Source organism: Cyanistes caeruleus, chromosome 30, assembly GCF_971803275.1.
Source record: "Cyanistes caeruleus chromosome 30, bCyaCae1.hap1.1, whole genome shotgun sequence".
Taxonomy (NCBI): domain Eukaryota; kingdom Metazoa; phylum Chordata; class Aves; order Passeriformes; family Paridae; genus Cyanistes; species Cyanistes caeruleus.
In genome coordinates, this window is record NC_141730.1 from 1,759,194 (window position 1) to 1,782,813 (window position 23,620).

Here is a 23,620-nt window from a genome sequence, read left to right on the forward strand (position 1 = left end):
GCAATCTCACCAGGCTGGGTCACCCTCCCCACCTCCAAACCCCTCATCCTGGAGCAATCTCACCGGGCTGGGTCATCCTCCCCACCTCCAGCCCCCTTTCTGTGCCTGCAGCGAGGCCGTGCTGGCTCCCCGCACGCCCAGCCCGGCCCCGGGGTCCCGCGGGGGATGCTCGGTGCTGCGGAACCGTGAGTGAAACCCGGATGGGGCAGGGCAGGGGACACACGGCTGTGAGGATGAGGAGGATGAGGATGATGAGGATGAGGATGGTGAGGAGGATGAGGAGGATGGTGAGGATGAGGAGGATGAGGATGGTGAGGATGATGAGGATGATGAGGATGATGAGGATGATGAGGATGATGAGGATGATGATGAGGATGGTGAGGATGATGAGGATGATGATGATGGTCCCTGCTGCTGGGGGGGCTTTGCCTGGGGTGTCCCGGCCCCCGCTGCGCTCGGAGGATGAGGGAGGAGGTCCCGGCACGGAGCTGCTGCCCGGTACCGGGAAGAGCCGGAGGCACCGGGATGGGGGTACCGGGGTCGGGGGTCGGAGGGGGCGGTCACTCCGCGGTTTTTCCGAGGAACGGAAGCGGAGGTGGAAAAGGGGCCGGTCCCGCCCCCGCCCCGCCCCTTGGCGTCACCGCCGCCGGTTATATAAACCGGCAGCGCCGGTCCCGCCCGCACGCCGCCGGCCGCTCGCACCGGGCGCCATGTTCTCCGTGAAGCCGAAAGCCGTCATCGGCTTCAACCTGTACTGCAGCGGCTCCCCGGCGCTGAGCCCCGGCGGGCCGGGGGAGCGCCCGGAGCCCGCGGCCGCCGCCGCCGCCTCAGCGGAGCCGCCCCGCGAGCGCTCCGGGGCCGCCGCCGGCCGCGCCGACCCCCCCCGCGCGCTGATTGGGCGAGGCGCGGCGCCCCGCGCGCTGATTGGCTGCGGCGCGGCTCTGTGGCGCCCCGAGCAGGAGCTGGACGGCTGCGAGCCCGAGCCCGAGCGCGGCCCCGCCGCCGATTCGCTCCCCGGGACCCCCCCGGGACCCCCGGACGGGCTCCGCCAGGACTCGCTGGAGCTCATCAGCCGCTACCTCCGGGAGGTGGCGGGCGAGGCGCAACCCAGCGCTAAGAAGCTTTTCCCGGGGCTCCTGGGTGGTCCCGGGCGGCCCGGCGCGGCGGGGGATGCGGTGATGGAGAAGTCGCTGGAGACGCTGCGGAGGATCGGAGACGGCGTCATGCGGAAACACGAGCTCGCCTTTCAAGGTGTGTGACCGCCGGACAATCCGGGCAGGAGACCGCGATCCCCCCGTCCTCTCCTTTGCGGAGCCCGGTGCCGCCGGTCCCCGGGGCCGGAGGGGTTTGGGGAGGGGGCTCGGGTGGGTCATTCATGGGATGCGGCCTTGGCTCGCAAGGGGTTAAATAAAAGCAGCTGGGAAGTGATCAAAAACGAAACTGAACTTTGTTCCGTCGGGACGAGGCCGAGCCGCTGCTGGTGTGTGCAGAGGAGATAATTTAGTTATAGATTAGCCCTGGTTCCTCCTCGTGTCCCCCTTGGCTCGGACTGACTCTGCAAATAATTCTGAACGTCCAAAGATTAGTTAGCTCGGGAGTTCCAGAGCCTCACCACTTCCCCCCAGTTGGGGTGCAAGGGGATTTTTTAATGGGGGGAATTCTCCTGGTTAATGTGCTCACAGAACCATGAAACGCTTTGGGTTGAAATAAGATCTTAAAACTCATCCAGGCCCATGGCAGGGACACCTTCTGCTGTCCCAGGCTGCTCCAAACCCTGTCCAACCTGGCCTTGGGCATTTCCAGGGATCCAGGGCAGCCACAGCTTCCCTGGAAAATCTCTTTTCATGTATTTCCCCACTTGTGCAGGGTCCTGAAGCAGCTGTAGGAAGTTTCCCCCCCCAGTGCAGTGTCCTGGGGATGAATTAAAAAGGAGAAGTGACCGATTTGACCTGGTTTTGTGTGGCTCAGGCTGGTCTGGGGCTGATCTCCCATCCTGGAGCTGCTCCTGATCCCGGCTCAGGATGGAGCCCAGCAGAGCAGTGCCTGCCTTTCCTCCTGAGGTTTTTTGTGCTGAAACCTTGCAGGAGGATGTGCCAATTTCTCAGCTTCTCGGGGTTTTTTTGGCAGCTTTTTTTGTTTGTTGAACACAAAGAGCTTCAGTTTCATCCTTGATGGGAAATGCAGTGGGATCAGTTCCTCTTTCCCAATTCCCGGACAATTCAATTCAACAATTCAATTGTTGAATGATTCTTGGGAGCGATGTCCAGGCTGAGCCGTGGATTTTTATCCCATTCCCGAGGTTCTTCCCCACGTTTTTCAGTCCCCACCAAGCCCATTTTTCTCCTCCACGGGTTAAAATGAAGGATTTAGAATCCAAATTCCTGATTAATTTAGAGGAAAAAACCCCGGGAATAATTAGAGGGAATCAGGAATGAATTTTCGTGAATTTCTGGGAATGTGGGATTAGGGAAAATTCACTGAGAAAATCCTGGATTCCAGCCCTGGAAAATGAAAAAAGACTGGGAATTCTGCGTAAAAGAAACAGGATTGGGAAAAGGTGGAGGTTTGGAGCCAGGAAAAAACAGGAATGAAGAGGAAAACTCCAGAAAAAATGAGAAAAGGGACCCAGGAATGGGAAAAAAAATCCCAAAATCCCGGGATTTCTGGGAATTTTGGGCTCCTGAGAGGAGGAATTTCGGGATATGGCAGGGAATTTTGGGAATTCCTGGTGTTTTCCTCCGAATTCTCAGTGAGCTTGCGTAGGGCTGGTGATTTCCTGAGTGCTGAGAAGGAACTGCCTCGGGAAGGCTTCCTGCAAGTTTGAGCAACAACAACCAGCAACGCCTTTCGGTTTCGTAAAGGCTTGGCTGCTTCTCCTGTTCGTGGCACTGGAGGTCGAGCTGGGGAATTCAGTCCAAAGGAGACTGAGAAAACCAGGAACAGAAAGCAAAACACAGTAGAAATGCAGCAGAATCAGAGAAAAAGGATTATTTAGGGAAAAAAAAAGTTATATTTCCCAGCTGTGATCCTGGGTTAATGAGCTGGGACAGGCCTGGGGGCTCTGCCCAGCCCAGGGTGAGGTTCTGATGTGGAGAGGGTTGGGAAGCTTGAGGCAGTGTGGGGAGCTCAGACACCACAGCTGTCCCCGAGACAGGGGAAGGAAATAAAAGTGTGTCAGGGGCTGGGTTTTGTCTGGCCCAGGTGAGGGAGGGCAGCAGAGCCCTCTGAGGATGCTCTCCACATCCCTGAGAGGCTCCTGGAGCTCCAGTGGTGGTGGGCTCACACCCCATCCCCGCTCCTCCTGCGGGGTTTTGGTGCTCCTAAACCCAAATCTTCCAGGAATGCTGCGGAAGCTGGAAATCCAGCAAGAGGAGGACCTGCAGTCGGTGGTGGAGGTGGCTGCCCACTTGTTCAGCGATGGGGTGACCAACTGGGGCCGCGTGGTGACGCTCATCGCCTTCGGAGCCTTTGTGGCCAAGCACCTGAAGAGCATCAAGCAGGAGCAGAGCATCAGTTCCCTGGCTGGGATCATCACGGACGCCCTGGTCTCGTCCAAGCGAGAGTGGCTGGAGAGCCAGGGGGGCTGGGTGAGTCACTGAATTCCTGAGCTTTTTCCCAACATTCCGGCCTTTTCCTGTTTCTGTGTCAGTGCTGACTCACTGTTTCCAGGGAGCACCGAGTCAGGGGGGTCAGCACCGGCTCATCCTGAGCTGCCTGAAGCGGATTGAACTGAAAATGTGTTCCAGCCCAGCCTGGGGCAGCATTCCCAGAGCCAGGGCAAGCCTGGGAGTGCTTGGAGCTGGCCCGTGGCTGCTGGGGGGGCTGGAATGGGGCTGGGGGAGCACAGGGGATGATGTTTCAGGATGGAATGGGGCTGGGGGAGCACAGGGGATGATGTTTTAGGATGGAATGGGGCTGGGGGAGCACAGGGGATGATGTTTTAGGCTGGAATGGGGCTGGGGGAGCAGAGGGGATGATGTTTCAGGATGGAATGGGGCTGGGGGAGCAGAGGGGATGATGTTTTAGGCTGGAATGGGGCTGGGGGAGCACAGGGGATGATGTTTCAGGATGGAATGGGGCTGGGGGAGCACAGTGAGGTGTGAAGGATGGAATGGGGCTGGGGGAGCACAGGGGATGTGCTGGAATGGGGCTGGGGGAGCACAGGGGATGATGTTTTAGGCTGGAATGGGGCTGGGGGAGCACAGTGAGGTGTGAAGGATGGAATGGGGCTGGGGGAGCAGAGGGGATGATGTTTCAGGCTGGAATGGGGCTGGGGGAGCAGAGGGGATGATGTTTCAGGCTGAAATGGGGCTGGGGGAGCACAGGGGATGTGCTGGAATGGGGCTGGGGGAGCACAGGGGATGATGTTTCAGGCTGGAATGGGGCTGGGGGAGCAGAGGGGATGTGCTGGAATGGGGCTGAGGGAGCACAGGGGATGTGCTGGAATGGGGCTGGGGGAGCACAGGGGATGATGTTTCAGGCTGGAATGGGGCTGGGGGAGCACAGGGGATGATGTTTTAGGCTGGAATGGGGCTGGGGGAGCACAGGATGATGTTTCAGGATGGAATGGGGCTGGGGGAGCACAGGGGATGTGCTGGAATGGGGCTGGGGGAGCACAGGGGATGTGCTGGAATGGGGCTGGGGGAGCACAGGGGATGATGTTTCAGGATGGAATGGGGCTGGGGGAGCACAGGATGATGTTTTAGGCTGGAATGGGGCTGGGGGAGCAGAGGGGATGATGTTTAAGGATGAAATGGGGCTGGGGGAGCACAGAGGACGTGCCAGGCAGGCTGTTCCCCCCTCCCCTGCCCTCCTCCCCACGAGGGGTGCCTGGCAGGACACTGACCATCCCTTCTCTCTCCCAGGAGGGCTTTGTGGACTTTTTCCGAGTGGAGGACCTGGAGGGCAGCATCCGGAACGTTCTGATGGCGTTTGCAGGAGTGGCCGGCCTGGGGGCTGGCTTGGCCTACATGATCCGGTGAGGCTGGAGCTCAGGACCAGCACTTTGGGAGGACTGGCTCCGGGGGCTGCAGAGCTGCCCCTCCCTCAGGGAGTGCTGCTGACCCCAGGAGGACATCGAGGTATCCCCAGAGCAGCTCATTCCTGAGGAAGAGGAAGGTGTGATCTGAGGCTCTGGGTGCTGCTGGAGGATTTATTGCTTTGGGAACAGAGCGTGGAAGAGTTGTTATTCTGCTTCCTTCGAGAGGAAGAGCTGGGGAGCTCGAGTGGACTTGTTTCACTTTGATCCCAGAGGGAACAGTCTGGGAGCTCCAGCAGCTCCTCCTGGGCTGGGTGAGGCGGCTGAGCCTGGAGCAGATGTCTGAGGGCTGTGGTTGTGGGTTTTTTTTCTGGAAATAGCACCTTCTGCTGCTGCTGCCCTGCCTAAACTTGCTGGAGCAGAGGCACTGGGTGCTGGAAGTGCTGTGCCAGCCTTCACCTGCCCCCAGGCGCTGCCAGCGGGGCCTGGGAGTGGCAGAGCTGTGCCCAGCCCTTCCCTCCCCGTGGGGAAGGGGCTTGGAGGGGCTGGGGGTCACACCCAGCTGTGTCCTGACCCCAGGCAGCCTCTCCAGGCTGCACAGACACAGCTGAGAAAGAGCCAGTGCATTTGTAAGTGTGTAAAATACCCTCCACTGGGCTGGGGAGGATGCAGAGAACCTGTAAATGTCTGTAAATCTGTAGAATATATACATTTTTACAGAGCTGACGATACGAAAAGGAGGAATTAATTCTGAACGTGGGTGCACTGCGCTTCATTCCTCACGGGAAGTGGCATTTTTGTGGCAAAGCCTCTCCTCCTGCCTTGACTCATCTCAAGTACTTGAGCAGCACAGCCGGGGAGGGTGACAAGCAGCAGTGGCCTCGTGGACTCGGTGTGACCACGGCTGGCTGGCAACAGCTGACGTTTCTGTTTGTTTTAATCTTATTTTTGGTGCCTCTTGCCCTCCTGGCTGGGGGCAGGGAGCTGTGGAAATCCATCTGGCCACTTCCCTTCTCTTCCCTTCCTCTTGCTCCTCCAAGCCATGAGCTGGACAAAGCTGATGTTTGAATGTAAAACGTCCTGGGGCTGCCTCTGCCTCAGTCCTGCAGCTCCTGCAGGTTCCTCAGGGCTGGCCTGGGCTCCCCTGCTGGCACCGTCCTTGTCCCCAGGACGTGACCTGGAGCCTGAGCCGTGCCCAGCTCAGCGATGGTGCTACAGCCAGGCCCTGCTTGTGTGCAAAACAAGCTGTAGTTTGGTCAATAAATGTCTTTTTTTTTTTTTTTTTTTGTTCTCATTCCTCTGGTACCAAACTCGAGGTTTCCCCCAGGGAGGGGCTGAGCTCTTGTGCTGCCCCTGGGGCTCTCCCCACAGAGGAGCAGGAGTTTTGGAAAAGCCTCTGGGGGCTGGCTGGAGGCTGCTCCAAGCCTTGTTCAGGGATGGGGAATCCAGAGGTCAGGGATGGGGAATCCACAGGTCGGGGATGGGGAATCCACAGGTCAGGGATGGGGAATCCACAGGTCAGGGATGGGGAATCCAGAGGTCAGGGATGGGGAATCCAGAGGTCAGGGATGGGGAATCCAGAGTTCAGGGATGGGGAATCCAGAGTTCAGGGATGGGGAATCCAGAGTTCAGGGATGGGGAATCCACAGTTCAGGGATGGGGAATCCAGAGTTCAGGGATGGGGAATCCACAGGTTGGGGATGGGGAATCCACAATCCACAATTCTCTGGAAAAACCTGTGCCAGGGTCTCACCCAGCCCTGGTTTGGACTCTGTGGTGCTGCAGTTTCCCCACTTCTTAGGGGAGGTGGAGACCACTTTTCCTCCCTTTTTAGGGGGTCCCTGCACCCCCAGACCTCCCCTGTGGTCCCCAGATTCCCATCCCTGCACTTTTGGGGTGGATTTGTTCCTCTCTCGGCTCCGTGAGCAGCAGCTCTGCTGGGGGAGCTTCAGCTGGAAAATCCCTCTGGAGAGGCAAAATCCTGCTCCAAAATCAATCCTATCCCAAAATCAATCCTGATCCAAAATCAATCCTATCCCAAAATCAATCCTGATCCAAAATCAATCCTATTCCAAAATCAATCCTATCCCAAAATCAATCCTGCTCCAGAATCAATCCTGCCCCAAAATCAATCCTGCTCCAAAATCAATCAGTCCTGCCCCAAAATCAATCCTGATCCAGAATCAATCCTATCCCAGAATCAATCCTGCTCCAAAATCAGTCCTGCCCCAAAATCAATCCTGCCTTAAAATCAATCCTGCCTTAAAATCAATCCTGCTCCAAAATCAATCCTGCTCCAAAATCAATCAATCCTGCCTTAAAATCAATCCTTCCCCAAATCATTCCTGCCCCAGATCCGTGCCAGGATCCATCCCTGGGCCACCAAATCCCTTTTCTTGGGGCTCCCAAACACAGCCCTGAGTGACTCAGCCCTGCTGTGCCCAGGCTGCAAAACGCTGCTGCCTGTGGGTTTTCTGCTTTTTTTGGGGTGGTTTTTGTTTTGGTTTGGGGTTTTTTTTCTGTTGTTTTGTTTTGTTTTTTTTAAAATTTTTATTATTTTTTTAAACGCTGTGGCTGTGGGGACTATTTTGGGCCTGTTTGGTTTCCCCGGAGTGCGGTGAGGCCTAAATGCAAAACTGGGCCTTTGCCATGGAAATATGCAAAAAAAGGGGGGCCCTGGGGGCTTGGGGGGGCAGATTTGGGGTTTTTGGGGTTCTCCCAAGAGTTTGGGACATCCTAAATTCGGGTGTGGGTGGTTGGGGTGCAGGGGGAGCTCAGGGTTTGGGGTGCTGACGGCTCCCACAGTTTGGGTGGGGATATCCAGGGGAGCTTGGGGTGCAGGTGGAATTATTTGGGGTGCAGGTGGAATTTGGGGTGCAGGTGGAATTATCTGGGGTGCAGGTGGAATTTGGGGTGCAGGTGGAATTATTTGGGGTGCTGGTGGAATTATTTGGGGTGCAGGTGGAATTTGGGGTGCAGGTGGAATTATTTGGGGTGCAGGTGGAATTTGGGGTGCTGGTGGAATTTGGGGTGCAGGTGGAATTATTTGGGGTGCAGGGGGAATTTGGGGTGCAGGTGGAATTATTTGGGGTGCAGGTGGAATTATTTGGGGTGCTGGTGGAATCTGGGGTGCAGGTGGAATTATTTGGGGTGCAGGGGGAATTTGGGGTGCAGGTGGAATTATTTGGGGTGCAGGTGGAATTTGGGGTGCAGGTGGAATTTGGGGTGCAGGTGGAATTATTTGGGGTGCTGGTGGAATTATTTGGGGTGCAGGTGGAATTTGGGGTGCAGGTGGAATTATTTGGGGTGCTGGTGGAATTATTTGGGGTGCAGGTGGAATTTGGGGTGCAGGTGGAATTATTTGGGGTGCAGGTGGAATCTGGGGTGCAGGTGGAATTATTTGGGGTGCTGGTGGAATTATTTGGGGTGCTGGTGGAATTATTTGGGGTGCTGGTGGCTCACAGAGGTTGGGGTGGGTGCCAGGGATGGGGGGAATTGGTGTGTGGGTGTCTGGAGCAGTTTTGGGGTGCAGGGGCTGGGGGGGAATTGGGCTGCAGGGGCCTGGAGCAGTTTTGGGGTGTGGACCAGCTTTGGGGTGCCTGGAGGGTGTGAGGGTGCAGGTTCCTGTAGCAGTTTTGGGGTTCCTGTAGCAGTTTTGGGGTCCCTGGTGCAGTTTTGGGGTGTCTGCAGCAGTTTTGGGGTGCCTGCAGCAGTTTTGGGGTGCCTGCAGCAGTTTGTGGTGCGGCTCCTGCAGCAGTTTTGGGGTGCCCGGTGCAGTTTGGGGTGCGGCTCCTGCAGCAGTTTTGGGGTGCCTGCAGCAGTTTGGGGTGCAGCTCCTGCAGCAGTTTTGGGGTGCCTGCAGCAGTTTGGGGTGTCTGCAGCAGTTTTGGGGTGCCTGCAGCAGTTTGGGGTGCGGCTCCTGCAGCAGTTTTGGGGTCCCTGGTGCAGTTTTGGGGTGCAGGGTGCAGGTTCCTGTAGCAGTTTTGGGGTCCCTGGTGCAGTTTTGGGGTGTCTGTAGCAGTTTTGGGGTCCCTGGTGCAGTTTGGGGTCCCTGGTGCAGTTTTGGGGTGCCTGCAGCAGTTTTGGGGTGCCTGCAGCAATTTGGGGTGCGACTCCTGCAGCAGTTTTGGGTGTCTGCAGCAGTTTGGGGTCCCTGGTGCAGTTTTGGGGTCCCTGGTGCAGTTTGGGGTGTCTGTAGCAGTTTTGGGGTCCCTGGTGCAGTTTTGGGGTGCAGGGTGCAGGTTCCTGTAGCAGTTTTGGGGTCCCTGGTGCAGTTTTGGGGTGTCTGCAGCAGTTTTGGGGTTCCTGGTGCAGTTTGGGGTGCGGCTCCTGCAGCAGTTTTGGGGTGCCTGCAGCAGTTTGGGGTGCCTGCAGCAGTTTTGGGGTGTCTGCAGCAGTTTTGGGGTGCCCGGTGCAGTTTGGGGTGCGGCTCCTGCAGCAGTTTTGGGGTGCCTGCAGCAGTTTTGGGGTGCCTGCAGCAGTTTTGGGGTGCCTGGTGCAGTTTGGGGTGCGGCTCCTGCAGCAGTTTTGGGATGCCTGGTGCAGTTTGGGATGCCTGGTGCAGTTTGGGGTGCGGCTCCTGCAGCAGTTTTGGGGTTCCTGCAGCAGTTTGGGGTGCGGCTCCTGCAGCAGTTTTGGGGTGTCTGCAGCAGTTTTGGGGTCCCTGGTGCAGTTTGGGATGCCTGGTGCAGTTTTGGGGTGTCTGCAGCAGTTTTGGGGTGTCTGCAGCAGTTTTGGGGTGCCTGGTGCAGTTTGGGGTGCCTGCAGCAGTTTTGGGGTGCCTGCAGCAGTTTTGGGGTGCGGCTCCTGCAGCAGTTTTGGGGTGCCTGCAGCAGTTTTGGGGTGCCTGCAGCAGTTTTGGGGTGCGGCTCCTGCAGCAGTTTTGGGGTGCGTTTCCTGGAAGCCGCCTGGCCCTGCCGATAACCCCGAGCTTTCCGTTTCCGTGCCCGCCGGGGCTTTTCGCAGAAGCCGCCGCCGCTTCCCCGAACGGGGCCGTAAATAAAGAGCGGAGGGGGGAGAGGAGGGGGGCGAGATTAAAGATCCAAAAACAGCAGCTGGGGACAGGGGGGTGCCGCAGGCTGCCACACTTTTGGGGTCCCCCCAGTTGCTCCGGGGCTCTGGCTGGGTTTTGGGGTGCGGGAAATGTTGGGGAAGCAGCTGGGCTGAGCCCCACCCCGAAATCTCATGCAAATCTAAAAATCCCCCCGTTGGCCAAAACACCCGAACCGGGGCCGGTTCCTGCCCCCGGTGCCGCCCCGGGCTCTCCCCGGCTGAGGATTTTGGGGGGCTCCGAGAGCTCTGGGGGGGCTGAGGTTTCCCTTTGGGGCGGGGGAGGGGGGTCCCTGGGGAGATCTGGGGGTGCAGAGATGGTTTTGGGGGGCAGAGGGGCTGCCTGGAGCAGCATTAACCCCTCCCCTGCCAGGGGAATGGCGCTGGGGGTTTGGGGGTGCCGAACCCCCCCGGCTCCCCGGGATTGTCCCTGCGGGGGGAGGAGCCGGGGCCGGGTGACTCATTTGGGCTGAAATCACAAATATTCGGGGCATTTGGAGCTGCGTTTCGAGGGTGGGCGGGTGTGGCTGCATTCCTGTCACGAGCCTGGCAAACCTCAGCCCCCTCCCCACAGCCCTGCCCGGACCCCTTTAACAGCAGCTCCGTGGTACCCCAAAACCCCCGAGCCCGGCCACGGTCACCGGGCTGCTCCAGGGAGGCTGCACCCCTTCCTCCTCCTCATCTTCATCCTCATCATCACCCTCCTTTTCTCCTCTTCCTCCTCCTCATCCTCCTCATCCTCACCCTCCTTTTCTCCTCTTCCTCCTCCTCATCCTCCTTTTCTCCTTCTCTTCCTCTTCCTCCTTCTCCTCCTCCTCATCCTCCTTTTCTCCTTCTCTTCCTCCTCCTCATCCTCATCCTCATCATCACCCTCCTTTTCTCCTCTTCCTCCTCCTCATCCTCCTTTTCTCCTTCTCTTCCTCCTCCTCCTCCTCCTCGGGGGGTTTCGGGGTTATGGGGAGTACAGGAGGTGTTGAGTGGATGCGGTTTGGGGTGATTTTGGGGGATTTTGGGGGATTTTGGGGGATTTCGGGATGATTTAGGGTGGTTTAGGGGTGATTTGGGGGGGTTTAGGGGTGATTTTGGGGGGTTTAGGGGTGTTTTTGGGGGGGTTTAGGGGTGATTTTGGGGGGTTTAGGGGTGATTTGGGGGGGTTTAGGGGTGATTTTGGGGGGTTTAGGGGTGATTTTGGGGGGGTTTAGGGGTGATTTTGGGGGTGGCTTAGGGGTGATTTTGGGGTGGTTTAGGGGGATTTGGGGTGGTTTAGGGGGGATTTTGGGGGGTTTAGGGGTGATTTTGGGGTGGTTTAGGGGGGATTTTGGGAGGTTTAGGGGTGATTTTGGGGGGTTTAGGGGGAATTTTGGGGGGTTTAGGGGGGATTTTGGGGGGTTTAGGGGTGATTTTGGGGTGGTTTAGGGGGGATTTTGGGGGGTTTAGGAGGGATTTGGGGGGGTTTAGGGGGGATTTGGGGTGGTTTAGGGGGGATTTGGGGGGGTTTAGGGGGGATTTGGGGGGGTTTAGGGGTGATTTGGGGTGGTTTAGGGGTGATTTGGGGGGTTTAGGGGTGATTTTGGGGCGTTTAGGGGGGATTTTGGGGGGTTTAGGGGTGATTTGGGGTGGTTTAGGGGTGATTTTGGGGGTTTAGGGGGGATTTTGGGGGGTTTAGGGGTGGTTTAGGGGTGATTTGGGGGCGTTTAGGGGTGATTTGGGGTGGTTTAGGGGGGATTTTGGGGGGTTTAGGGGGGATTTTGGGAGGTTTAGGGGTGATTTTGGGAGGTTTAGGGGTGATTTTGGGGTGGTTTAGGGGGATTTGGGGTGGTTTAGGGGTGATTTTGGGGGGTTTAGGGGGGATTTTGGGGTGGTTTAAGGGGATTTTGGGGTGGTTTAGGGGGATTTGGGGGGGTTTAGGGGGGATTTTGGGGTGGTTTAGGAGGATTTGGGGTGGTTTAGGGGTGATTTTGGGGGGTTTAGGGGGGATTTTGGGGTGGTTTAGGGGGATTTGGGGTGGTTTAGGGGGGATTTTGGGGGGTTTAGGGGTGATTTTGGGGTTTGGGGAGCCGGAGGTGTCCCGGCAGTTGGGCCAGGGGTCAGTGGGTGCGGGGCCGGGACCTGCCCGGGCAGGAGGCAGCGGTGACTCAGGCTGGAATGTTCTGGCAGGACACGGCGTTCCTGTCCCAGCGCCACCGCCCCGGGCACTGCCCCAGCGCCCCGGCCAGCTCCCAGTGCTCCCAGTGTATCCCAGTGCTCCCAGTGCTCCCAGTGCTCCCAGTGCTCCCAGTGCCCCCAGTGCTCCCAGTGCTCCCAGTGCTCCCAGTGTATCCCAGTGCTCCCAGTGTATCCCAGTGTGTATCCCAGTGCTCCCAGTGCTCCCAGTGCTCCCAGTGCTCCCAGTGTATCCCAGTGCTCCCAGTGCTCCCAGTGTATCCCAGTCAGCTCCCAGTGCTCCCAGTGCTCCCAGTGCTCCCAGTGCTCCCAGTGCTCCCAGTGTATCCCAGTGTGTATCCCAGTGCTCCCAGTGCTCCCAGTGCTCCCAGTGCTCCCAGTGTATCCCAGTGCTCCCAGTGCTCCCAGTGCTCCCAGTGCTCCCAGTGCTCCCTCCCAGTGCTCCCTCCCAGTGCTCCCAGTGCTCCCAGTGCTCCCAGTGTATCCCAGTGTATCCCAGTGCTCCCAGTGCTCCCAGTGCTCCCAGTGCTCCCTCCCAGTGCTCCCTCCCAGTGCTCCCTCCCAGTGCTCCCAGTGCTCCCAGTGCTCCCAGTGTATCCCAGTCAGCTCCCAGTGCTCCCAGTGCTCCATCCCAGTGCTCCCAGTGCCCATCCCAGTGCTCCCAGTGTATCCCAGTGCTCCCAGTGCTCCCAGTGTATCCCAGTGCTCCCAGTGCTCCCAGTGTATCCCAGTGCTCCCAGTGCTCCCAGTGTATCCCAGTGCTCCCTCCCAGTGAGCTCCCAGTGCTCCCAGTGCTCCCAGTGCTCGCAGTGAGCTCCCAGTCAGCTCCCAGTGTGCCCCAGTGCTCCCCAGTGTGCCCCAGTGCTCCCAGTGCTCCCTCCCAGTGCTCCCAGTGCTCCCAGTGCTCCTCGGGACGTGGGCTGGGGGAGGTGGATGATTTGGGATGTGTGGGGCTGGGGGCTGCGGGGATGACCCCACGGCCAGGGATGCACGGGGAGGGGTGACAGGAACACCCCACGGCCAGGCTGCTGTGGGACAGGGGACACAGGGGACACAGGGGACACAGGGGACACAGGGGACACAGGGGACACAGAACACCCCACAGCCAGGCTGCTGTGGGACAGGGGTGACAGGAACACCCCACGGCCAGGCTGCTGTGGGACAGGGGACACAGGGGACACAGGGGACACAGGGGACACAGGGGACACAGAACACCCCACGGCCAGGCTGCTGTGGGACAGGGGTGACAGGAACACCCCAAGTCCAGGTGAGGACACTCTGGGGTGATCCCGGTGATGGTGACAGGTGTGGGGCTGGCCCAGGCTCCTGCTGTCCCCAACACCCAGCCCCAAACCTCATCCCCCCAGCCGGGGATTGGCAAATCGCGGTCCTGGGGAGCGCAGGAGCCCCAGCTCAGCCGGGTTTGTTCCTTTGTGTCATCACCACAACCACGTCAGAGCCGCTTCCTTCCCTTTCCCCCCCTGTGCCACCCCCGGCCCCATCACGGGAACGTCTCCGGGCAGGGACAGAGCCCCGGGGGTGTCCGGGGGGATTTGGTGCCTCCTGTGCTCCTGGAGAGGGACCCGGCCCCCAGGAACCGGCCCAGGGCAGGGGCTCCATCCCCAGCCCGGTTTAGGGCCCTGTTTTGGGGCGTATCTGGGGTTTTGCTGTGCCCGGGGAAGGCGAGGTGTTGTTACTTCCCCAGGCAGGCTGAGGAGCCTGCAGGGTGGATCCTGCTGGGATCCAGCAGCAGGATGGAGCAGGAATTGTCCCTGTCCCAGGGCAGGCTCAGAGCTTCCTCCTTGGCGTGCTCGAGGAGGAGGAGGAGGAGGAAGGAAAGCACCTGGTGAGGGTGGGGAGGTGCTGGGCAGGTCCTGGCAGGGGATTGCTCATGGCCAAGGCCAGGATTGCTGCTCCCTGTGCCAGGGACACTGCAGGGCACCTGGAACCTGCCCTGGGCAGCTCGGAAAAACATGGAAGGGCTGTAGAATTGCTGAGGGAGCTGGGAAGGGGCTGGAGAATTCCTGAGGGAGCTGGGAAGGGGCTGGAGAATCCCTGAGGAAGCTGGGAAGGGGCTGGAGAATCCCTGAGGAAGCTGGGAAGGGGCTGGAGAATTCCTGAGGGATCTGGGAAGGGGCTCAGGCTGGAGCAAAGGAGCTCAGGGGGAATTTCTGGCTCTGCACAAGCCCCTGACAGCCGGGGGGGTCGGGATTTCTCCCAGGGAACAGCGACAGGAGAACAGGGAACGGCCCCGAGCTGTGCCATGGAGGTTTAAAATAGATATTAGGAAATATTTCTTCATGGAAAGAGCTGTCAGGCATCGGAACAGACTTCCCAGGGCAGTGGCAGAGTCACAATCCCCAGAGGGATTAAAAATTGTGTGGCTGTGGCACTTGGGGACAGGGTTCAGTGGGGACACAGCTGGGGCTGTCCCTGCATCCCTGGCACTGCCCAGGGCCAGGCTGGATGAGGTCTGGAGCAGCCTGGGATGGTGGAAGGATGGGATGGGATGGGATGGGATCCAGGGATGGGATCCATGGGATGGGATGGGATGGGATGGGATGGGATGGGATGGGATCCAGGGATGGGATGGGATCCAGGGATGGGATGGGATGGGATGGGATGGGATGGGATGGGATGGGATGGGATGGGATGGGATCCATGGGATCCATGGGATCCATGGGATGGGATGGGGTAGGATGGGATGGGATGGGATGGGATGGGGTAGGATGGGATGGGATCCAGGGATGGGATGGGATGGGATGGGATGAGCTCCAAGGTCCTTTCCCCCCCAGATCATTCCTTGATCCTGTGTTTCCGCGGTTCCAGGGGCTCCTGGAGCTGGAGCAGAACCTCCTTGGGAGAGCAGATTCCACCTCCCAGCCCAGCCCCATCCCAGGGGTGCTCTGCAGTCCGGGGCTTCCAACTGAAGGGAAGAAATTCCCGGTTCTTCGGGCCCCGGGGGTCCCCAGGGCCTCATCCCGAGGGAGCTGCAGGAGACCGGGCTGGTACCGGGGGCGGCTCTGGGCCGGGGGTGGGACCAGAGGCGGTACCGGGGGTGGGTCCCGGACCGGAGGCGGTACCGGAGGCGGTACTGGAGGCGGTACCAGGGGATCCGGTACCGGAGGCGATACCAGGGGATCCGGTACCGGAGGCGGTACCGGAGGCGGTACTGGAGGCGGTACCAGGGGATCCGGTACCGGAGGCGGTACCGGAGGCGGTACCGGAGGCGATACCAGGGGATCCGGTACCGGAGGCGGTACCGGAGGCGGTACCAGGGGATCCGGTACCAGAGGCGGTACCGGAGGCGGTACCGGAGGCGGTACCAGGGGATCCGGTACCGGAGGCGGTACCGGAGGCGGCACCAGGGGATCCGGTACCGGAGGCGGTACTGGAGGCGGCACCAGGGGATCCGGTACCGGGGGCGGTACCGGAGGCGGTACCGGAGGCGGTACCAGGGGATCCGGTACCAGAGGCGGTACCGGAGGCGGTACCAGGGGATCCGGTACCGGAGGCGGTACCGGAGGCGGTACCGGGGGTCCCGGACCGGGGCAGCCCCTCCCTCCCGCAGGGCGCTGCCGCCGCCCGGTGGCCAAAGGCCGGTACTGCACCCGGGCTCTGCGCATGCGCAGTGGCGCCGTCGCTGCTCTCCGGTACCGGCCCCGCGGGGCTGGGGGGGCTCCGGGAGCTGCCGCTGCTGGCTCATCCTGCACCCCCATGGACAGCATCACCCCCAGACCCCCCCATCCTGCACCCCCAAAGGGACAGCACCGCCCCCAGACCCTCCCATCCTGCACCCCCATGGACAGCATCACCCCCAGACCCCCCCATCCTGCACCCCCAAAGGGACAGCACCGCCCCCAGACCCTCCCATCCTGCACCCCAAAAGGGACAGCATCATCCCCAGACCCCCCATCCTGCACCCCCAAAGGGACAGCATCACCCCCAGACCCCCCATCCTGCACCCCCAAAGGGACAGCACCACCCCCAGACCCCTCATCCTGCACCCCCAAAGGGACAGCATCACCCCCAGACCCCCCATCCTGCACCCCCAAAGGGACAGCATCACCCCCAGACCCCTCATCCTGCCCCCCCACGGACAGCATCACCCCCAGACCCCCCCATCCTGCACCCCCAAGGGACAGCATCACCCCCAGACCCCCCATCCTGCACCCCCAAGGGACAGCATCACCCCCAGACCCCCCATCCTGCACCCCCAAAGGGACAGCATCATCCCCAGACCCCCCATCCTGCACCCCCAAAGGGACAGCACCGCCCCCAGACCCTCCCATCCTGCACCCCCATGGACAGCATCACCCCCAGACCTCTCATCCTGCACCCCCAAAGGGACAGCACCGCCCCCAGACCCTCCCATCCTGCACCCCAAAAGGGACAGCATCACCCCCAGACCCCTCACCCTGCCCCCCCAAAGGGAAAGCATCACCCCCAGACCCCCCATCCTGCACCCCCACGGACAGCATCACCCCCAGACCCCCCATCCTGCACCCCCAAAGGGACAGCATCACTCCCAGACCCCCCATCCCGCCCCCTCCCCACGGACAGCATCACCCCCCGATCATCTCCACTTGGCCAGAATCACAGAATATGAATGGGAAGGAACCCCCAGGGTCTCCAGTTCATGTGGGACTCGCTGTGGGCTCCTGGAAGCGATGGCAGGAGGTGTTTGGGGGGAAGGAAAGCGCCTGCCCCGTGTGGGTGCTGCAGCTGTTGGCTCCTGAGCAGGGCTGATAGAAGCTTGGCAAGGAGAGCAGTTTCTCATCTTCCCCACCCACGCTGGCACCGGGTGCTTTCTGTGCCCAGGAAGGTTCTGCCACCCTCTGTCACTAGCCCACCTCCAAAACTGGGTCACCTCCTCCAAAACTGGGTCACCACCTCCAAAACTGGATACATCCAGGGTATTTTCCCACTCAAAAGGTGCCAGGACTGAAAGCTGTTGCTCATCCTCACCTGCCCTGGGCTTTCCTCCCCAGAAAAGCTGTCCCTGGTATCTCTGGAAGTGCCCAAAGTCAGGCTGGACGAGGCTTGGAGCAGCCTGGGACAGTGGGAGGTGTCCCTGCCATGTCAAGGGTGGGGCTGGATGATCCCAAACCAGTCTGGGATTCCTGTGAATCAGGAGCAGGAAAATCTGCCATGAGGGATTTACAGCTCCCTGCACACCACAGGCTCTGGGAGAAAAAGCCAGGCAGCTTCTGTGGTGGTTTTCTTTTATCACAGAATCCTCAAGACAGCTCAGCCCTGCACAGAGCAAGCAGAAAGAACAGCAACACCTCCGTTCCCTGCTGAAAAATGTCATTTTACATGGAACAGCTTCCCATGGAACCTCCCCTGGCGTCCCTTCGTGCCCTCCTGTGGCTGTGGCTGCAGATAAGCAGGAGGATCCTGCTCTGACAAGGAAGTTTGGGACTTTCTGCTGGGTTTTTTTGGCTTGTTCCTCTTTCAGGGCACAGACCTCACACTGTCTGCTCAGCTCCAGTCTCTGCTCCGTGACCAGGACAGGACCCAGGGAGTGGCTGGAGCTGTTTCAGGGAGGTTTAGGTTGGACATCAGGGAAAGGCTCTTTCCCCAGAGGTGCTGGCACTGCCCAGGCTCCCCAGGGAATGGGCACAGCCCCGAGGCTGCCCGAGCTCCAGGAACATTTGTGTTCCCAAGGATGCACAGGGTGGGGTTTCTGGGGTGTCTGTGCAGAGCCAGGGGTCGGACTGGGTGATCCCTGTGTGTCCCTTCCAGCCGAGATTCCATAATTTTATATATCTAATATAGAATTTTATATTTTCTTTCAGCAGGGGCACAGCCCTGGACTCTCTGTGACCCCACAGCTCAAGGGAAGCCCCCTCCCCCTGTCCAAGCACCTGAGTCCATGGCCAGAGGCTCCCCTGGCTCCTGCCGAGCTCCAGCACCCTCCCATTCCTGCCAGGACCCCCCCTCACCCCCAGTACAGCATTCCCACAGGAAACTGTGTTTAGAAATCCGCTTTATTTGGTTGAAGACAAGTCAGTGATGGAGAACTCAGAGCCCAGCACGGCCCCAGACACCTCTGAGAACCCCGAGCAGCCACGGGCCACGCTCGTGCAGGGCTCCCGACACTGGGAGCTGCAGCTGGGGGATCCAGGAGCAGGAGCCTGGCTGGAGCAGCCCTCCATGGCCTGACAGGACACACCTGAGCTTCAGCAGCTGCTGTGTCGTGGCACCGGGTGTCCCTCGTGTCCCAGGCCAGCACAGCAGGAACGTGGAGCGGGGAGGAGTCCGTGAGCCCCAGCTGGAGGCGCTGGGATTTGCTGGGATTTGCTGGGATTTGCTGGGATTTGCTGGGAAGCAGGAGCTGCTCCCCAGCCCAGGCTGGAGCCCCCCAGGCATCCCTGGAAGTGGCACTGGAGCCAGGCCTGGCCTGCAGCCAGGACAGCAGTGGTTGTATCCCTTGGGAGGAGGAGGAGGATGAGGAGGATGAGGAGGAGGAGGATTCCTGACCAAACTCCCCCCATCGATTCCCTTAGCTTCACGGATCAGGAAGAATCCGGGGAGGAAGCTGAACGCCAGCGCAGGACGCGGCAGTGGGGAAGGAGCAGGACTCGGGGATCCTCGGCGTGGGGCAGCTGCCAGCGTCACCCCACTGCCCTCGGGGCTCCGAGGGGAGGCAGAGGAGGGGCTGTGCATTCCCAGGAACGGGGAGGATCCCTCAGTTGATGGGCTCGTACTCGGAGTAGCGTCTCCTCTGTGCCAGCAGCAGCAGGCAGCTCCCCAGCAGCAGCAGGGCCAGGGGGGTGCCCAGCGCCACGGCCGCGATGGAGATCACCAGAGGGGAGAAACTGTCCCTGGGGGGCTCCCCAAAACCCAGCAGCACCGACCTGTGGGGGGACACGGCACAGACCAGCACAGCCATGGGGATGGGCCCGCAGAGGGTCAGGCTGAGACACACACAGGGCAAGATGAGGATCCTCAGGGAACTGCAAAGCCTTTGCTACAGGACTGCAGGGGAACTCAGGACTTGGGAATGGAGACTGTTACTAAACAGAGAAACCCTCTGACTGCCAGTCCCAAAAACTGCACAGTGACCAGGAATGTCCCCTCAGACCCCTCTGCACAGTGTCAGTGACCAGGAATGTCCCCTCAGACCCCTGTGCAGTGTCAATGACCCCCAGCATCCCCTCAGACCCTTCACACCCCTCAGCACAGTGTCAGTGACCAGGATTGTCCCCTCAGACTCCTCTGCACAGTGTCAGTGACCAGGAACATCCCCTCAGACCCCTCAGCACAGCATTAATGACCAGGATTGTCCCCCCAGACCCCTCTGCACAGCATTAATGACCAGGAACATCCCCTCAGACCCCTCAGCACCGTGTCAGTGACCAGGAACATCCCCTCAGACCCTTCAGACCCCTCTGCAGTGTCAGTGACCAGGAACATCCCCTCAGACCCTTCAGACCCCTCTGCAGTGTCAGTGACCCCCAGCATCCCCTCACACCCCTGGCACCCCACTCACCAGCTGAGGTATCGCCTCTCCTGGTACACCTCTCCCTCCTCTCCCCCAAAGGACACATTGAGGGCGCTGATGGTGCAGCTGCTGCCCAAACTGTCCCCAAAGTAGGCCTGGACGATGCTGGACAGGGGCAGGCTCCCGTTGGCCGCCCGCAGCCCCTGAGCCCGGCAGCGGATCCCGTCCTCGCGCCGGGGGCTGCGGGAGCCGTAGGCCGTCGCCTTCCACTGCAGGAAGCCGAGCGTGGAGCTGCCGTTGTGGGGCTCAGCAAGCAGGGACAGCACCTGGGGAGGGACAGCGTGAGGGGAGGACAGCAGGGGCACCCCCAGCCCGGTGACCCTGCTTGTTGGGAAGGCAGAATTAGAAATAAGACTCTGTAGCCAGAAAGGTTAAGGAATAAATACAAATGAAATGTGTTCTGGTATGCCAGAACACGTTCTTTCCCCCAGTAAAACCAAGCTGAGACCCCTCTTCCCAGCCTTACAAGGAAAGGTCTGAAGGACCCTGAGATAACTAAAAATATGCAAAAATAGCGATTTCTATAGGTCACACACAAATGTTACTGTATTAGTAACATTAGAAAGATTGGTTAGTGAAGGAATAGAATATTCAATGTATAGGTTATATAAGTGGTTGTATAGGAGAGCTCAGCCTCTTTTTCCCTCTTTTTCCTTTTACCCCTCGTCCCAGCCTTACAAGGAAAGGTCTGAAGGACCCTGAGATAACTAAAAATATGCAAAAATAGCGATTTCTATAGTTTGCACACAAATGTTACTGTATTAGTACACTTAGAAAGATGATAAACTAATCATTCTTTAGTGATTTAGAATCACTAAAGATTCCTTAGTGAAGGAATAGAATATTCAATGTATAGATTATATAAGTGGTTGTATAGGAGAGCTCAGCCTCTTTTTCCCCGGCTCTCTCACTTCTGTTCTGTTCCTCTCTTTCTTAAGTCTTGAACTCCTGTATTCATATTTTACCCCCTTTTGTATTGTTCTCTCTGAGCCTGCTTTGAGTTCTATCAGCTGGCTCACAGCAGCCTCTCTCTCTCTCTATCCCACACCCTGAAATAAACTTCTGACACCTGTCTGGATTACAGAGGTCTCTGCCGTGTCTCGGACCGTCCACCCCAGAAAGCGTCTCCTCCACCCGCTCACCTCGAAGATGGTGGGGGTGTACTCGTCGTCGATGGATCTCTGGGATCGCAGCCTCCGCACCGCTCCCTCCTCCTCCACCGTGGCCACCTCCAGCACGAAGCGGGAGCTGTTTCCCCGTGGGGCCACCCCAGCCAGGATGAATTCCAGCTGGGAGCTGTCTGCCGTGTGCAGGAGGCTGGGCAGGCGCTCCTCGCGGCCCCCGGCCTCGTAGGCTGTCACCTGTGAGGGGACACGGGTCAGAGGTGAGGCATTCCCTCTCCAGGAATCCTCTGGACGGGACATTCCCGGTGTTCTGCCCCTGCATGTACCCGGAACGCCAGGCTGCCGTTGGAGAAGCCGCCGCCGGGGTCGGTGGCCGGGACCCCGCTGAGCTCGGCCGTCAGCGCTGTGAGGTTCAGGGTGTGGTTGAGGCTGTCCCAGGAGAACTCAGACAGGTCATAGGTGGGGTAGAAGAGCTGTCCTGAAGGTTTGGCCTCCCTGAACTCGAACAGCTGCAGCGAAGGAAGGGGAGAGGGGCTGGGAGCACCGGCAGGACGGGAGCTGGTGCCGTGATCCAGGGAACAGGGCAGGGCTGCCTCAGGCTGGAGACAGACACTTCCCTGGATGGGAATGGTGAGGATTTCCCTGGAGCTGGGAAACTGCCCAGGGACCCTCAGCACCGCCAGCTCTCCCAGAGCAGCCCCTGGCCAGCAGTACCTTGGTGAAGACCACGGCTGAGGAATAGACCACGCTGTCGGGAGGGTCGATCCAGATGGCTCCAGCAGGACTGGGGGAGAGCAGCTGGGTCCAGTTGACCCTCAGGGCACTGCTGGGGCTCTGGGTGGCCACCAGGAGCACGGCTGGGGCCCCGATGCTGCTCCACACGTAGTGCAGGCTGTCCCCCGGCCCCGCCGCCCGCACGTGCAGCAGGTTCACGGAGGAGCCGTTCCAGCCGGGGTTGAACTGCATGGAAACCTGTGGGGACAGGGCTGGGGTGGCTCTGAGCCCTGCAGGACAAGCCCAGAGTCCTGGGGGTGGCTCTGAGCCCTCCAGGACAAGCCCAGAGTCCTGGGGGTGGCTCTGAGCCCTGCAGGACAAGCCCAGAGTCCTGGAGGTGGCTCTGAGCCCTGCAGGACAAACCCAGAGTCCTGGGGGTGGCTCTGAGCCCTGCAGGACAAGCCCAGAGTCCTGGGGGTGGCTCTGAGCCCTGCAGGACAAACCCAGAGTCCTGGGGGTGGCTCTGAGCCCTGCAGGACAAGCCCAGAGTCCTGGAGGTGGCTCTGAGCCCTGCAGGACAAGCCCAGAGTCCTGGGGGTGGCTCTGAGCCCTCCAGGACAAGCCCAGAGTCCTGGGGGTGGCTCTGAGCCCTGCAGGACAAGCCCAGAGTCCTGGGGGTGGCTCTGAGCCCTGCAGGACAAACCCAGAGTCCTGGAGGTGGCTCTGAGCCCTGCAGGACAAGCCCAGAGTCCTGGGAGTTGGGACATCGGAGCCGCCTCGGCTCCCGTGACTCTGCAGCCCTGGTGTTGCTCAACACGCTCGGTCAGCATTTTACAGCCGGACGTTTGGGAACAGCTTTGAGCTGCTTCTCATCCCTCAGCCCTTCCCATCCCTCAGCCCTTCCCATCCCTCAGCCCCATCTCATCCCTCAGCCCCATCTCATCCCTCATCCCCATCTCATCCCTCAGCCCCTTCCCATCCCTCAGCCCTTCCCATCCCTCAGCCCTTCCCTGCCTATGGCCATGCTGGTCCCACTGGTTTAGGACCGAGGGGACACAAGGGACAGGCACGGGTGGCCCTGGGACATGTCAGGCAGGACAGGGGCTGGCAGGGCAGGGCTCAGCCGTGTCCCCGTGTCAGGACAGAGGGAGGGCCGGGCTCAGCTCAGCCCCCCGGGGATGTTCCCGGTGCCCCGGGGAGCCTCTGCTCCCCCCCAAACCCCGGCCCAGCGGGACCGGGCGGATCTCGGGGGGTCCAGCCCAGCCCCTGCTCCACACAGGCACAAACTGAACCAAAAGCCTCCCTTCAACACGAGCAAGAATTTCTTTAGGTTGAGGGTGGCAGAGCCCCGGAGTGTCCCGCTCTGGGGACATCCCAAACCCAGCGGGCTGTCGCTGTGTCACCCGCTCGGGGTGGCCCCGGCTCCAGGCCGGCTGTCCCGGGGTTCTGAGATTCCCGGGAGGGGCCTGGGGGGGTCTCAGGCACCACAAACACGGCGGGAGCGGGGCGAGCACCGAGCAGAGGCCGCGGAGCCCCGCTAGCCCCGGTACCGGTATCCCCGGTCCCGGTTCCCCTAGCCCCGGTCCCCCCAAGCCCCGCTAGCCCCGGTCTCGGTTCCCCCAGCTCCGGTCCCCGTTCCCCCAGCCCCGGTCCCGGTTCCCCCCAGCCCCGCTAGCCCCAGTCCCGGTCCCTCCTAGCCCCGCTCCCGGTTCCCCCGGTTCCCCCGGCCCCTCCGGTTCCCCCGGTTCCCCCGGTTCCCCCGGCCCCTCCGGTTCCCCCGGTTCCCCCGGTCCCGCTCACCTTTCTGGCCCGCTCGGCCCCGGCCGCCGCCAGCAGCGCCGCCAGCAGCGCCAGCCCCACACGGGCGGCCATGGCGCGACCGGGCCCGACCACGGCACCGCCCCGGGACCGCCCCGGAACAGCCCCGGGACCGCCCCGGAACCTCCCCAGGACCGCCCCGGGACCGCCCCGGAACCTCCCCAGGACCGCCCCGGAACCTCCCCAGGACCGCCCCGGAACCTCCCCAGGACCGCCCCGGAACCCCCCCGGACCGCCCCGGAACCCCCCCAGGACCGCCCCGGG

The 23,620-nt window shown here is 60.5% G+C and overlaps 2 protein-coding genes across 4 annotated transcripts; one reads left to right on the forward strand and one right to left on the reverse strand.

Moving 5' to 3' along the window:
- The first annotated feature begins 695 nt into the window (after positions 1-695).
- On the forward strand, positions 696-6,259 carry MCL1 (MCL1 apoptosis regulator, BCL2 family member). 2 transcript variants are annotated; one of them, XM_023941635.2, is made up of 4 exons: positions 696-1,251; positions 3,340-3,587; positions 4,866-4,978; positions 5,699-6,259. In XM_023941635.2, the coding sequence occupies exons 1-4, from the start codon at positions 711-713 to the stop codon at positions 5,724-5,726; spliced, it is 930 nt and encodes a 309-aa protein (XP_023797403.2). In that variant the 5' UTR covers positions 696-710; the 3' UTR covers positions 5,727-6,259. The 2 variants fall into 2 exon arrangements, with proteins under 2 accessions (XP_023797403.2, XP_086722490.1); XM_086866364.1 differs by having other exon boundaries at positions 4,866-6,259.
- An 11,906-nt stretch (positions 6,260-18,165) lies between these two features.
- On the reverse strand, positions 18,166-23,620 carry GLMP (glycosylated lysosomal membrane protein). 2 transcript variants are annotated; one of them, XM_086866349.1, is made up of 6 exons: positions 23,339-23,620; positions 21,539-21,796; positions 21,151-21,333; positions 20,843-21,061; positions 19,689-19,966; positions 18,166-19,053 (listed from the first exon to the last, which is right to left on the reverse strand). In XM_086866349.1, the coding sequence occupies exons 1-6, from the start codon at positions 23,408-23,410 to the stop codon at positions 18,885-18,887; spliced, it is 1,179 nt and encodes a 392-aa protein (XP_086722475.1). In that variant the 5' UTR covers positions 23,411-23,620; the 3' UTR covers positions 18,166-18,884. The 2 variants fall into 2 exon arrangements, with proteins under 2 accessions (XP_086722475.1, XP_086722474.1); XM_086866348.1 differs by lacking the exon at positions 23,339-23,620 and adding an exon at positions 22,101-22,947 and having other exon boundaries at positions 21,539-21,861.